The following is a 15,617-nucleotide window of genomic DNA, read 5'->3' as shown; positions in this document are numbered from 1 at the left end:
TTGGAATAAAGACAAATTAATTGAGGAAATTTTTGAAGAAAATGTTTCAATTGTATAAAAATCAAAGAGGAACATCCCGTCAGTTTTGGAACACAGTGAAATATTCTGATTGGAGAATCCAGATTGCTGTTGTGAAGTTACCAAATTTACGTGAGTACTTGATTCTTTTCAATCCCAGTTTATTGCTGTCCTACAAATTTCTTTAATTTCTCTGCGCCCCCTAGCCCCCGCCAAGGGGCTCCGCCCCTGGACCCCGCTGGGGGCTGCGCCCCCAGACCCCAGCCACAGCTTGCTCGCTTCGCTCGCTGCACGGCTGGATTGGACACGTCGACTCGCCGACAGCACCCCCCCCCCCCCCCCCCCCCCCCCCCCCCAAACTTGCGAGCGAAGCGAGCGGGCCACAGAATTTAGAAAAAACGCATCTGGGAGGAAATATAAAACTTTCTGGATGTGGGGTCGAAGACTCGAAGTTGGTCAAAATCTGGCTTTCATTATTACGTAATATGTGAGCGATCCCAAACTGGCAAACAATAATGTGTATTGTATACGTTTTTATCGTGCATGAATATTAAAATTACCACAGTTTTTCATCATGCAAGTGTGAATATTAACCCTGTTTGTAATACTGGCTGCAATGTCTTGTTGTTAGATGGATTTAATATCTAACTTGGCAACTTTCCAGGTAATGCTCACGTATCCAAACAACAATATCGTGAAGCCCTGAGGTGTTACGACAAGTGTATCACACTAAACAAGGACATGGTACCAGCTCACCTTAACTCCGCACTCTGCCATCTTAAATTAGGTTAGTTGAGTTATTATCTTCATCTTAGTTGGTTTTTAACATGTTTTTAAAATGCTATCTTGGTAAGATATCAATAAATCATGTAAATGTCCGTCCCGTTATACTTCTGAGATGTAATAGTGCCAAGTACAGACTACAGAACATTTCATCGTTAGACCTTAAAATATTCTATCAAACATATTTCTTTCTTAAGGTTGCAGGTCTAAATCTTCATAAGATGCGCTTAAAACATTATAAATTCCTCTCAGGGAATCACAAGAAAGTGATGACTTGTGTGGACGAGGTTCTAAAGTTGGAACCTAACAACATAAAGGCACTTTACCGCCGAGCTGCGGCTAACAATGAGTTGAAGAAGTACCCTGCCGCTGCTAAAGATCTCAAGTTTGTCGTGGAGAAAGATCCGGGGAACAAACCCGCTGCTCAGCTTCTCGAACAGGTAGGGAGCGGGTTTACTGGTCGCAATTGAATCGCAGTTGTGACAGTTTTTGAAGCTTTATTAGGATGACATTCTTGTCGGAGTAGGAATGACAAGACAATAAGATACTTCTAAGCATTGATTAACTTTAAACCCAGGTTAAGAAGTTGTGGAGCCAAGAACTGCGAGGAATGCAATCCCAAAAAAGTGCCCCGCCACCACCCCAGCAGCAGCCTGCTCAGCAGAGAAAAAAGGGCAGGAAGATCCCCATAGTGCAGGATTCTGACTCTGAAGATTCTGAGGAGGAGGTTAAACCACAGAAACAGACAAAACCGGAGAGGCCGGTAAAGCCGGAACCGGTTAAGGAGCCTACTCCTAAACCTCAACCTGTACCTGAGAAAAAGGTAACCAGCACGCTCAACTGTAACCAGCCTGGCATATGCCACTGTTATTATGGTGACCATTACTTCTAACAAATGATCTAGGTATTCTCACCGTAAAACCTAGTCATTGTGCTCGTTATATTTGAGATAGGATTGCAAGAATTCCTAACCACTGTTTATTTACAGGCTGCTCCACAGATTGCAAAAGGAAATGATACGGTGAAAGGAAACAAACCTTGGATGAAGAAGAATAATACTAGTGGTTCTCATAATCAAACTGCTGAAGCCCCAACAGGTTTGTTGTCTGTCGATTTAAGGGCCTTTTTTAAATACCTCGAATTGTTGAATGGCGCTACTAAAATTTAAATCCATCGAGAAAGTTCCATTTTAATTCGTAACATTTCAGCCTTCTCATTCCTACAACACTGGTCTGCATACAAAAAGAAGAAAGATATCGAGCAGTTCGGGAAAGTTCTAGAATCTTGTGATCCACAGTCCTTCCCTAAAATATTTTCTAGCTCAATCGATGCGGACATGGTATGTTCTGTAACTTTTGTTATGTTAGATGAAAATGGGCTCTGAGATCACTTTCGAATTACGCCCTCTTCTAATTTTGTGTTCTTAGATTGGAGCACTCGATCTCACAGACCAATTTCAATCACAATAGTAGAAATCACACCTATTATGTTATACAAAATATATAGTGCTATATTAATAAACAATGTAGGTGTACAGTACATCAATAAACCTCGTGTTGTAACCGCAACTGTGTGCCGCTTAATGAGGGCGGTGCTGTTACGTGTAGTAATGATCTGTGTGAGTGTGTAATAAAAGTTAAAACGGTGGAGCTTTGTTAATCTGGAACTCAGCAGTATCTGCTTACATCCGGTCACACGTACGCAATGGACATGTTAACAATGGAGTATTCATCTAATTTAGCCTGTGAAATGAAAGACAACTCCATGAACTATCCATCTTACTGACAGTTCACTGAGATACTGAACCGAGACATGTTTAGATATTATTTAGAATGGATTATTCTCAATCTTGTGTATTATCATGTTAATATAGCATTTTACCAGGTTATAGCGATAGTTGATGCGGTGGACAAGTACTTTATACCGAGCCAACAACACCAGAAGGCTTTGGAGATACTGCAGGCAGTTACAAAGGTTCAGAGGTTAGTCCAGTGGAATCAAACTGCCGCCCCAGTTATAGCTGATGGCTGACTTCAGTTATAGCTGACTTCAGTTACAGCTGGCTCAAGTTATAGCTGACTTTATTTATAGCTAGATTCTTTAGAAACGGTACTACTGCAGTGATCAGCCTGTAACCTTACAAACACTGTTAAACTAATTAGTAAGAATTGGGCTACATCCGACTGTCATCGTGCAGCATTAATAATCGAATACCGGTCAACAGTTGCACTACATCAGTATTTCATTTCTATAGAATAATAAAATATAATCAGAAACTAATCCCTATCCACCCAGGTTTGACGTCATGACAATGCTGATGAGCCAGAAAGATAAGAGTACCATTTCTGATGTTATCAATCGATTGGAGGGAGACGAAAGGGTCATCAAATCTCTTCACAGCAGATTTTCTTAAGAATTAACGAATTTTTCGTAGATTAAGCCTATTTACTCTCAATCGTTTTGGTTTAAGTGTCTTTTCTTTTTCGGTCTGATATATAAATTGTCGAAGCAAGGTTCACGTTTTGAACCAGACAGCCAAGTTATTTGTATCTTTATGTTTGTATATAGTTTTACATTTTATTTTCAGTTCTCCATTATATCTGAGTTTTATTAGGTTCACTTAGAGGGATAAAAGGGGGTTGCTAACAAAGGTGGACGAAGGCTTGTGTGTATAATTGTGCTTCGTTATATTATGATATTCTGGGTCAGTGAATTACGTTCTCTCTATCATTACTCAATTGTGAATTAAGTTATCTCTATCATTACTTAGTTTGAAGTGTTTATGAACACTTGAGCTTCGGGTCCCCAGGTAAGCCACGCTCAAGTGTTGAGTGTGCGGCAACTTCATCCCCGTGTTGCCGCGAAGTGACGTGAAACAAAATATCGGGCGGTGTAATTTTATCCAAGCTTACACTTACAGTTACACGTTAACATTGAAAATCGGGGTCTTTGGCCTGCTTCTCTTGGAAAGAGTAGTAAAACTTTGATACATGTTTCGTATCCGCCTTCGGCGGCGCGCGCGAAAATTGGCATGCAACGTATGTCAAGTAAAACTGAGAACGGATGCCTCTATGCTCTACCATCTACGCGCATCCATTTCATTTCTACATACTATATCTCCATAAACAATAAAAAAGCACATCCTAAACCAGCTTTCAGATCTATGGTGTGTGCATGGTAACTACTTGGGGCGCTAAACCTGTCATTCCGCCATATTATCTATCACTATCAGTGATCATGTATCCATCTATCAGTGATCATGTATCCATTTGTCATACGTTGTATGACACGAAGTGCGCGGCTCCCCCTGTATAGTGAAGCGACAGTGGGGGTCACCACGTGATACAAGTATCCATCAGTGATCATGTATCCATCAGTGATCATGTATCCATCAGTGATCATGTATCCATCAGTGATCAGTGTGTTTATGTTTATGAACACATCACGCGACGCATAGAAGAGTGAAAAGGGGGATAGATCTAGAAGTGAAACGCAGAACGGGTGCGAACGGAATAAAAGGAATGGCGCGCTGAGTTGACCATTGTTAATGGTCTGGCCCGGCGCGCGCTACTTCGTAGCACTTGCCGTCGGGCATTTCGAGAAGAAAGCGGCGCGCGTTACTTCGAAGAAATTTAGACGAGTAACATCCGTCAACATCCGTCAATGTATATATAGTAGCATGGTATTACTCAAAATATGAAATATGCGACCTGTCTCAATGTGAAATTTAAACTTCAAACCTAATTTCTTGTGCATCGCACGTAATATAATATAAAATACTTGCAAATTAATCATCGAAACTAAAAACAAATTGTTATGATGTTTACTGGGCGGGACTCATCACTCGGCCTATCATTTCAACTGCACACCAATTTCTATGCGCGGCGCTCTTTTCAATCTAATCTTCTCGCAGAGCACAGAGAGAAGCGAGAAATATTGCTCTATCCAGAGCCCTTGCGCTTGCAGTAGCGCGCGCCCGCCTCACGTTTTTTGACTTGTGAAACAAGCGCGCCCGAAGTGGCGCGAAAGCACATGGTTAGGTGAACGAGAAATACACAATTAATAGTATAAATACAAAATAAACTCCACCGCATCTTTCATCGATCTAATCTGTCTATATTACTATCATTATTATGATTGATAAACCGACACGTTGTCAGTTGTATAGCATGAATTAAGAATTAGCATATACTAAATTGAAGAACCGTTGTATGCATTAATGATTGAAAACGATTAATCAGTACACAGTAACTGGGTAGTATTAGCTTTTTTTGGTATTTTTGCATACCATTTATCAATAATAAAATCCAAAAGTGGGTTTCTTAAAAGTTTTAATAATTAAACAGTGGAAAATAAATTGAGCCGCGCGAACGCCGCGCGCAGTCTACTAACGCTATTTTTACTATAACTCTCTCGATTTACTCCGCAAGACTGCCATACTATGTTGGATCACAGACACGTGACCCTTACTCACGCGGCGATGAAGGGTCATGTGATCAAAATCGAGTGAAATTATTCCATATAAGGAGATTTAACGTGTCACTCCCGTTGCCATCAATTGGCTGTAGAAAGCACGTGATGTCACATGACCGTGATATCACAGAGCACGGTCCATATTATAATTTGTTTACCTATGTCTTCAGTTAACGCAGCTCAGCAATGTTTCGTGTAAAATCTTGTCCTCCCGTCTGAGCTGTGTGGACAATTGTTAGTCGACCTTAGATTATGATGAAATATTAGCTGTTCCCAAAGTTCTCGGGGCCTCCCTCTCTTGTTACTTATTTCATGCAAGGTTAGAATGTAGTTAATTACGGCTTAGGATATCATCTACCTGTTAACTGTGACAGGATTGCGCAATATCAATTATTGCCTATTTTCTGGCACTAACGTTCATTATTTTCTGCTTATTTATGATTCAAGGAATTAGGAACCATAAACTTATCTGACGTAGTGTCACCGATCCGGTATCGGTTGCATGAACTGTACAAGCTAGTCCACGTACCAAGCCAGGAATAGCCCAATTCGTTAGTGTGTTTGTTTAATATAGTTGTAATCGAGGAGCCACGTATCATGATTATAATAGTTAAGTATGATTATTTTAGGCGTTACTCCACGCTTACGGTCGTAGCATGATAACGTTAGGTTCAAACCGAGTTTGTATTTTATACTTATCCTTATAGTCATATTAAAGACTTGCAGTACCGTTTCGTCAGTTTTATTTACTTTATTATCGTTGCTACATTCCGATTAACGTTCGAACCGACCTTCAGAATGTGAAATATCAGAAGAAAAGTGGTACGTATCGTATGTTCGTGTCGCCATTTTTTAGAACTCTCGACAATTTTGATAAAGGAGCACGTCGCTCCTCACGACGCATTCTCGCGCCGGTGCCGGCACTTCGCGCTGCTGTTTTTCCTTCGCTTACGAAATTTTGATGTTCCCGGATTTCGACTTTTTGACGGTCGCCTTTTTTTCTTGTTCTCTTCTGCGTCCAGCGAAAGAAAAGAAAATGAAGAGATGGGAAATGATACACGAAGAATTAAAAGGAACTCTTATCACTCTTGATAGCTAAGTGTACTGTTAGTGTGTAGTCTGTTTTCTGTCAAAAATTTGTCAAAACCATGTTATAAATAAGAAGTTGTAACCTAATTACATAGATTAGTTATGCTATGAGAAAAACTGTGTGGAATTAAACATATATCAAGCATTAAGCCTGAGAAGGCGTCAAATATCATCAAATAATACTCTGTATCAAGCAATTATCTAATTGGGTGCCAATTACTACTGGCTGGGACAAATTAGTCCAATAAGGGATAAGGGATATCAAGGATGTAACTGCCCACGCCATCTAATTAGGCAGCTCGGATTTCAGAGGCGACTCATTAGTAGAGGTATTTAACTCAGTACACGAGATGAAAATATTCACAATCCAAAATTTATCTTTGTTTGCTATGTTTCATTCGATTAGGCACGGATACTAATATCCTACCTATAGAGTATATTTAGCCTTAGTGTAGGTCCCAACGAATATTCCTCAGTTCTTTCCTGTCGAGCATCTTTTGTGTGCCCACTCTTACCAGTTCTTCAAACTATATGGAGACAGCAATCACAACGGGAACTGGTTTGACATGTCAACTCCCGCAATTCTCAATATTCGTAAGCCTTTCCTAATCTGTAAATAACTCAAAAGTCTCCATGCAGCACACGATTTTTGCCAAGAAATGTAACAAACTTAATCAGGTTGTTATTTAGTAATACTATTGAATATGAACAATTTTCTCCATCTTATTTTGTGGGCATGACTTGAGTTAAAGCATTTGCTACGTGATAATTAACGGTAGATTTCTGAGTAGATAATCATAGATTTCTGAGTGGACAAACATAGTGTCTGTTAGCATTTTAGAGGGGCGTTTAATGGGTATTTCAGATCATTTTTATAAATGAAAAGGAGACAGAAGTTGAGAGTTCTCAACGTAACTTTTCTGGGTTATATTTTCAAGTAAGGTATTGTTAGAGGGGTGCGGCTGGCTCAACAGCAGAAGTTGTAAACGACGAATAACCTTATCTCTGTATCTCAGTATTCGGTAACTAGATGTGGTATAAGGTAATCAGTTCGAGAGGTTTGGTAAATTAGTTCCTTTTCTACATCAATTCTTGGTCTTTTCGTCAGCAAAATCTTTTGGGTCAACCATATGATTAACTCTTGGAGGTTCTTACGGGATGTCGGTAAATTGTGTTATTTATGTAATCTGGTGTAAACAGTATTTCGTTTACCATCTTAAAATCGATATTATACTTATAAAGCCGATAAGCTTTTTAACTTTTCAGTCTACGGGGTTTATAGAATCTGTCGCTGGTTACGGGTATGTTGCTAAACATGAAATATCTTATGTTCAAATCTTTAAATGTTTGAGCCAAGCCATCAATTTTTCAAATTTCTTTTATAGAAAAGGGCCGAAAAGTTGAGAGTTCTCAACACTTTTTAACAGAAAATTTTATCTTAGTTTTATACCTGTCAACGCAAGTGCGGTGTTTACTGCTAGTATTGATAACCTGCTGCCGATTAAGCTTGGCTAGTTGTGTTTATATCGGGTTTCTTGGATGATTGATAACCGGTAGGCCGACCTTTCAAAGTGATCGTAATTGTAAATTTTAACTTTTTTCGAGAGATAAACCGATTCTGATACTCTGTTATAGAATTCTTATTCTTGGCAACTTTCTTCACGTCTCAATTTGTGGTGAATATTGGTGTAATACAATTGCAATGCATGATTTTGACAAGCAAGCTACTTTTAAATCAGTGTTAACATAAATTTGCTTTCAAGCAAGATTATTTCAGGTTCTTATTGGACTGTTGAAATTTTAATTATCCGGTTTGATCTGGAATATAATTTGTTTCAAGATAATGGCGAGTGATACAGAAATACTTTAAATAGTTGTAACTCAAATTGGAAAATGGATTACTTATTAATAATTGTAATGCTATGTTTTTGGCTCCAGAAGTGTAATTTTCTTGCGAATCTGAATGAATGCTTGAAATATCTTTTATTGTCTGTGGCCTTTTCCTGAGCTGCTGCACTAACAAGATTTCAGAACTGCGTGGCCGTATTAGATCCCTTGAACCTAAAGCTATGCGCAGTTCTTCGTTAACAACTCTTTGTGAGCCGTGCAGCATATTTTAACAACGAGAATGGGTGAGTGATTTCTTTAACCGGGCTTCTTTATTCTTTGAACTTACGTGTGCACAGTCCTATGGAATTTATGAAAGTACCATCATAAAACAAAAATGCTTAAAGTGTATGCTTGTTTCGGATATCGCGTAATTCTTCCCGAAAGCTCTATGTATTTACTATCTGAGTGACCCGGGCATTGTCCAAAAACTGCCCACACATAATACCATTATGTTCCCAGAGCTCTTTGTTTTACATGTGGCCTGCCGACATGGGTTGCCGTCTGTTATGCAAACTCTTCGCCTTAATTGTCATACATATGTGCTGGAGCTAAACGGTTCGATGGGTACCGGTAACATCTTTTGTCGATGACGGACAACGGTGCAGTATTGAGTTTTATTTTAACTCTGCATATGCATAACTTTTCGTAGATAGCACCATGTTTAGTTGTCTAGACATATTACACTAAAACTGATGCACGATATTAAAAATAGATTTAAATTCGCAGAAACGTAAGGTTTGAGCGGCACCTTGAAGACCTCTAGGACGGCTAAATTTCCTAAATTTTGGGCTTGCAGAACACATTCGGCATGATGTCCACCCGTGATTCCCAATCCTCCCCATCACTGGCTTGATCGGAGGAGCAGATACGGAGCCAGCTGTTATGATAAAACGTTTCCTCGCACTTAACCACAAAGCTGTTATATCAACTGTTATATGTTGCCTGTTACATCTGCATGCATGTTACTGAACGGAGTCGTTCAGACAAAAGGTATTCAGCTGAGAATTCTCAGCAAACCATCATTCGGACACACCCCACTGAACTCGGCCAAAATCATAGCAGCCGCTGCTTTTACACGGAACTACAACCGATTTCGTAGTGCTCTTAATCGCTTTCTGGACGGTTTGATTTGACTGTAATTTTGCGCTAAACTTCAACATTTTCCAATGCATTCTCAGATCTTGTTTCCTGCACCAAAGATATTTGTTATGGCAAGAAAAATCAATGAAATTAATTATGATATGTCCAATATGATATAATCTTTCTAATGGTATTCATAATCCTTAACCGATTGTCTCCATCTCTTTTATCTATTACAGAAAGTTTGTTTGCGTGAAGCTCACCACTACAGCTAGTTTGAGATCTGTCTAAAAATCTAACGAAAAGGTTAAAGCTTGTTGAGTGTTCTCAACGCTGAATTTAAATCAATCAACGGTAACTGTTGAGCATTCTCAACATTCAATTGAGTTACATGCCCAGAAATTCATCGATGATTTCACATAAAAAACCAATAATTGGTGGAACATATAATTGCGGATTGTTATTTGGTATGATGTATTCAGCTTGCATTGCTCGTCTTCACATCAATGTGTAACTTACTGTTCACTTCAGTGCCCCTACTATGTTTCTGCTTTACAAGTTAAATTAATGTTCTCTAATGCTGTGGTTACAATGTACTCTTGATCACTGGCTCTGCCGCTCTGGCATTTTACGAAAAGGTTTAAAGCTAAGCTGAGTGTTCTCAGCATTAAAAAACCTTCAAGCAGTTGAGAATTCTCAACCTTCGTAAGCGTTTTGAGTTTTATTTTTCATTTGAGAGATTGTTTGAACTGTAATCATCATGCAGAGATTGAAAGCTTTTTGATTAAGCTTCGCGCATTGCTTCATGAAAATCCAACCAGATACTATCGTATGCCACCAGTACTTTTGGCAGGGTTTTTGGTGTAGCACATATATCGGGAGGGTTGTCACACTGTCTCTTCTCTACTTGACATTCAGATCGACATCAGCCAATCTTCTCTTTACTTACAGCTGCCAGCAAGCTCCCATCTCCTTTTCGTTACCTTGACTGTAAACCTTTGAATTAGCAGCATTACTGGATCAGCATTACAGTTAGGAATCAGGGAGTACCTCGTATATTTTCATGAATTTGTGTATTTGTCCTTCATCAAATTAATAGTCTGTAATAATTTTCTCTTTTCTTAGACTTCAGTTCATTTGGAATCTGAAATATGTAACTTGTGATAAAACTTGACAGGCTTGCCGTGCAGTGGTGATGTGACGGCAGTGTCTAAACCCTCAGTCTCCTGCCCCTTCCTGATCAGCTAAGATACACAAATCAGCTAAGAATTGAGAAGTCATCCAATAAAAATCATTAATACTATGATTGAGATAATGTCGTGACGTATTAAACCTAATCCGCTAGTCGGTATCTCTGTAAAACTCTCAGGCTTGGCTACTCCGTGTTCTTCGTTTACAGATCTGAACTAGTGTGACGTGACGTGGCCTTATTGTTTGGGGATGGACACTTTGTTATATACAGGGAGTACCTTACCGAAATGATACGATTTTAAACGATTTTGATATCTATCTCATTTGCTGTTCAAATCATTTAAACTTATAGTCTTGTCATATAATGTTCGTGTTGAGGATAACACTCAGATCCATGACGTAATGAATAATGATGTATCCATTTGATCGATATTAATTCATCAGGTGAGGAAACTGAACCTTGAGTAATGGAGTCGGTCGCATGACAATGATGACATTGTGACGTTGATCTGTTCTTGTCTCTTATTTCCCTATCTTCCTGACTGCAGTCTTAACCATCGTCTGTTTATTCCTAAGTATAACCAAGAGGTCTGAAGTAATCAGTATGGATGACTATAAAAATAAAACACAAACGGTTAAATTTTATGGCCTTGATAGGTTAATAAGCTATTAAAAGAAACTGACAGAAATACTTTCAACCATTGCATCTTTTAGGATACGTTACTTATGTTTATATTATTTGACAGGTCCATCCTGAAAATCCTTGACAGTCCTTCTTTTCTGAAGTCATCACTGAAGATCTTTGTTCTGCGGAATTGGGATTCTTTATTATTAGTAACGAATAAGTATACTTTGGCACTAGGGAATGCGAGGGGGTTAATTTAGATTTAAATCTTTCGGCTAACAGTGCAAAACAGGGTAAAAACAAGATAAATCAATCTTAAATATATCTACATTTATAATTAGAAAACTTAGATTTAACACGTGCCCATGCTGCAGAAACGGAAATGTTTCGCCAACAGAGCTAAGTTTTATGAACAGAACAACGTTTGAAGAGCCGCCTACCATGACCCGGATCCTCTAGCTCTATATTAATTTAAATTGTACTTCGCCAAACTCATCGTGTGTTCTCTTGTGGATCCGGTTCCTAACAACCATCCCTTTGGATTGGCAAGGCTGTTCCTCCTCTAGCTGACTTGCGGCCATCCAGTCTACACTCGTTGCACAAGTATACTCATTGTATAAGTATATCAATATAGGTCTGGTAAACATGAATAAATGCTAACGATATTCTACTACTAATAATCTTTTAAAATAAAGCATAAAAGTAGTGGTAATTACTAATTTTGATTGTCTATGATATTTTCTAACCTTCATTAAGAACATACTCCGTCAAATAAGAAATAGTAAAAGAATGTTATAATTTAAAATAATGATACAAAATTTGTTTTATCAGGTGACTTGTGAGTTTGACCCTCTTAAAGTTTACCTATCCTGTCCAGTGTCCCCTTCCTATAACTGATATTCCTCTTGGATCTGACCGCTAGATAATTGAAATTCCCGTACAGACGTTCGTCTGTGGAAGTCCGTTATGAAAAAATTCCAGAACATTGACTATCTTTCGGACAGAAATAAGTATTGGTAATGAGTCTATAGAAATTAATTATGGATTAGAATGTGTGATACTAGGCTTGACTTTAGTTGATGGCATGGAGGAGACGCAAAATAAGTTAATTAAATATATGTGGTAATTAGCCTAACACCTTCCCACGCCACAGAAACGCTAACCACAACCAGAACCTGCACTTACCACCCTCCCACTAACCTTCCTTGCAAACTTCCGCATTCGATCGACATATACCGCACTCGATCGACATTCCAGCACAATGCAATGTCCTGACAAGCAACACTCGCTCGCCGCAATCGACTCAATGATCGACAACATATTATAAACGCAACCTATTCGCCCAACATTCCCGACACTCCAGCCCCAGTACCAACTTGACCATCCCTACCACTCCGAAAAGGCTCGAACTGAAGTTGAGAGTTCTCAACAAAACCATAAGTATCTAGAGATTAAAGTGCTCTTTATAGCTAACTGAAGCTATCTGTATGAATTTATGACTAATGCAGTGAGCATTGTAGCATTGTACCAAAATTAGTTTAGTACAAATGCTATATGTCGAATTGTGAGATATACTAAGGAATGGAAATTTCAGAAATTTGGTAAATCAACACGGTACACTGCAATCAGCCAAGTTACAAGTTGCACTCGTTCAACACGCAGCCACGCAGTACAGACAACTATCTAACATCTCTCATAAGCCAGACTTGGCAAACGAAAAGGTTACTCATCCCAGTTGAGTGTTCTCAACGAATTCAGGTATTTCAATTCAGCTGAGCACTCTCAGCAAAAAGGCTCTTACCACTTAAAGATGATCTGTATACAATATAAATTGGTAACTGTGCATGAGCAAAACAATTTAATCAAGCGTACATATATGTATCCTCTTGCTGAAATATGGAGCTTTATTATCGGAACTCACGAATAATTGGCGCTAGAGCATGAACGCTTATTACCTCACCGGAATCTTTGGAATACGTAGACCCGGATGTAGTCAGAAATACATATATCTGATGTGTAAATGTTTTGCTGAACAATGGATGGTCTTCTTTCTCTGGACATGTAAATGTTGAAGCATAGCTCTAGCTAATACAACCTGATATCCCGAATCCGTGTGTCTGAGTTCCAGTTGGACTTTTCCTATCTCTGAACAGTAACTATAAATAACCATTTGTCAGTGCAGTCTGTATATTCTATTGTTATTTAAAGTCTATGTATCACTTTCGTGTAAATTGCGGTGCCTTATCTTATATTTATAATCGGGTTTGAAAATGGCTCTATTTTTTGCAGCATTTCCTCCAAAAAAATAAGAAAACTTCGATGCTAAATGTAAATTTTGTTATTTTCAGTAATTCTCCAAAGCTTGCCAGCGTTCGTTCTCTCTTGGGTTTGAAACTCCTGAACCAATTTCCGTGCATGCATGCTTACCTAATTGAATCAGCTAAAGTATTGACTAGCTTGATGTAGAATAAGAGGAAAAGGTTTCATTACATCCTGGGCGTTCCCAGGTAACAATCATAAACTAAAGTTGAGAATCCTCAACATCTGAGCTGTTCAATATCATTCAAATACGATGATTGACTAGATTACCTATCACTGATCCAACTACTCCCTTCTGTGATGTACCTGTGTACAACCAACTCGACTTGATTCTATATTGTATTGTGTATAAAATACAACTTTAAACCTTGGTAAATTAGAAGCACTGGATTGATGTAAAAACAGATGTAATAAGATTTGGAGAATGCATGGCTGTTGTGGAATATAAGGTCTCTGTGAAAAGGTCCACCCAGTTGAATGTTTTCAACATTTTCAACACTTTTAGTTGAGTATTCTCAACATCCAAGGCTGATCCCCTGGATCTAAAACACAGGACGAATAACATTTTATCAGGATTTTAGATGATAGTGATACGAACAACAGAATTGGTCAGGATATAACAGTAACCAGTACAGAATACAAGAATGATAACGGTAGCAAACGATAGAACGATAGCTTTGATATATTGAAAAAGGAAATAATTCACAGGATAACTGATTGATAAAATCAAAGGACTCTAAAAGGAATTACCAGGATAACTGGATTTCAGGACAACTGGATTTACCAGGATAACTTAAGGATTACTGAAAAAAGTTATACATCCCAGATGAGTTAGGAATCGAATAGATATAAGCACGAAAAGGTTGAAATGTTGAGTGTTCTCAACAACATTGATACTCTCAAGTTGAGAATTCTCAACGTTAGATTTGGCTCTAGACTTGAACTCCTCGAATATTCTGTTCTACTCGATGAAGTGCCTACTAAGCTATGGTATACTCATGATCTTTTATAAAGAGAAAAACTTGGAAGTAGGCCAAAATACCCATAAGTGATAAATTACATCTCATTTTGGTTAGTTTTTCATTATTGACTATTGCACAGCTAACTTTTCTATCGATTTTAAATATATATAAAATTCTTGTTCGAACTTTAAATTTGTTGACTTTCTCAATTTTATAACTGTCCTTATCAAATTTATAATTTGAAAAGGTTGCATTGACACAGTTGAGAGTTCTCAACACATTTTTTCCCAATCTTCCATGTCTTTGAATTTTACCCATAACCTCGGGATTAATTTCTGAATAATTTCGAATTTTAGATTTTAATACGCTCTTATTTCAGAAAATTGTCCTATCCTATCAGCTAAATTTATTTTAGTATTACATTGCTACATCTGCATCAACTGATGCGAAATTTCCTTCTGAACTTCAATCTCTCTCCGGATATTTTATTATGACAGGCTGATAAGCTTAAGTTATCATGACTACAGCTAGCTTGTAGTTGATGGTCTTTGGCTGTTGGTTCTCTCTCTTCTCTTGAAGGCTCTTTTTATCATCCGAACAGAAATAAGCAGAACTACTATATATACTAAAGAACTGAAGAATAAGAATTTGTTATAGTTGCAATTATCTTTATGGGTATAGTATTAGCATGTTTATTTTGTGCTCAACTTCATGTTCAATTGTTGCATAGAAAAAGCATAGTCCACCAAAATTTGATAGCTTATCATCGTTTAAAAACTGTATTCACTCAAACTGTAGCACCAATATATGTCAACTATGATTTACCCAACACAGAAAGTTTGCTTAGCCATCTGAGGATTACTTTCGAGTGCCTTTGGTATGGCGAAAGTGACCGATCTCATGTAACCCAGACGGCAGACAGCCATCGAAGGATAGCCTCCGGGCAGTCCTGGTATGGCGAGTTAACCGAACGGAACCAAACAGAACCCAAACACAGCCAAACAACCATCTAAGGATAGCTTCACGGCAGTCCTGGAATGGATGTTTACCCACTAACGACACCTAACCGTCCATGTCAACCTCCGTTGACTATGGACTGGTTTTCACTATCAACTTTACCAATCAACCGAACCGTCTTTGGATTGCCTTACAGTGTCCTTGGACTGGTTTTTATAAACAACACCTCG

The 15,617-nt window shown here is 38.4% G+C and overlaps 1 protein-coding gene across 1 annotated transcript in view; it reads left to right on the top strand.

Moving 5' to 3' along the window:
* The window catches only part of LOC134823450 (sperm-associated antigen 1-like), a 99,050-nt gene extending 95,652 nt beyond the window's left edge, over positions 1-3,398 (top strand). The window contains exons 15-21 of the mRNA XM_063834909.1: positions 683-805; positions 1,054-1,241; positions 1,379-1,624; positions 1,790-1,898; positions 2,010-2,140; positions 2,686-2,783; positions 3,097-3,398. Of these exons, the coding sequence (XP_063690979.1) occupies positions 683-805; positions 1,054-1,241; positions 1,379-1,624; positions 1,790-1,898; positions 2,010-2,140; positions 2,686-2,783; positions 3,097-3,214 (1,013 nt within the window). The 3' untranslated portion in view covers positions 3,215-3,398. The remainder of the gene's footprint in view (positions 1-682; positions 806-1,053; positions 1,242-1,378; positions 1,625-1,789; positions 1,899-2,009; positions 2,141-2,685; positions 2,784-3,096) is intronic.
* The last annotated feature ends 12,219 nt before the right edge of the window (positions 3,399-15,617 follow it).

The sequence above is a fragment of the Bolinopsis microptera genome, chromosome 11 (genome assembly GCF_026151205.1).
Source record: "Bolinopsis microptera isolate Bmic1 chromosome 11, MBARI_Bmic_1.0, whole genome shotgun sequence".
NCBI lineage: Eukaryota > Metazoa > Ctenophora > Tentaculata > Lobata > Bolinopsidae > Bolinopsis > Bolinopsis microptera.
Note: the sequence above shows the minus strand (reverse complement) of the source record. Positions and strands in the feature narration are given on the sequence as shown.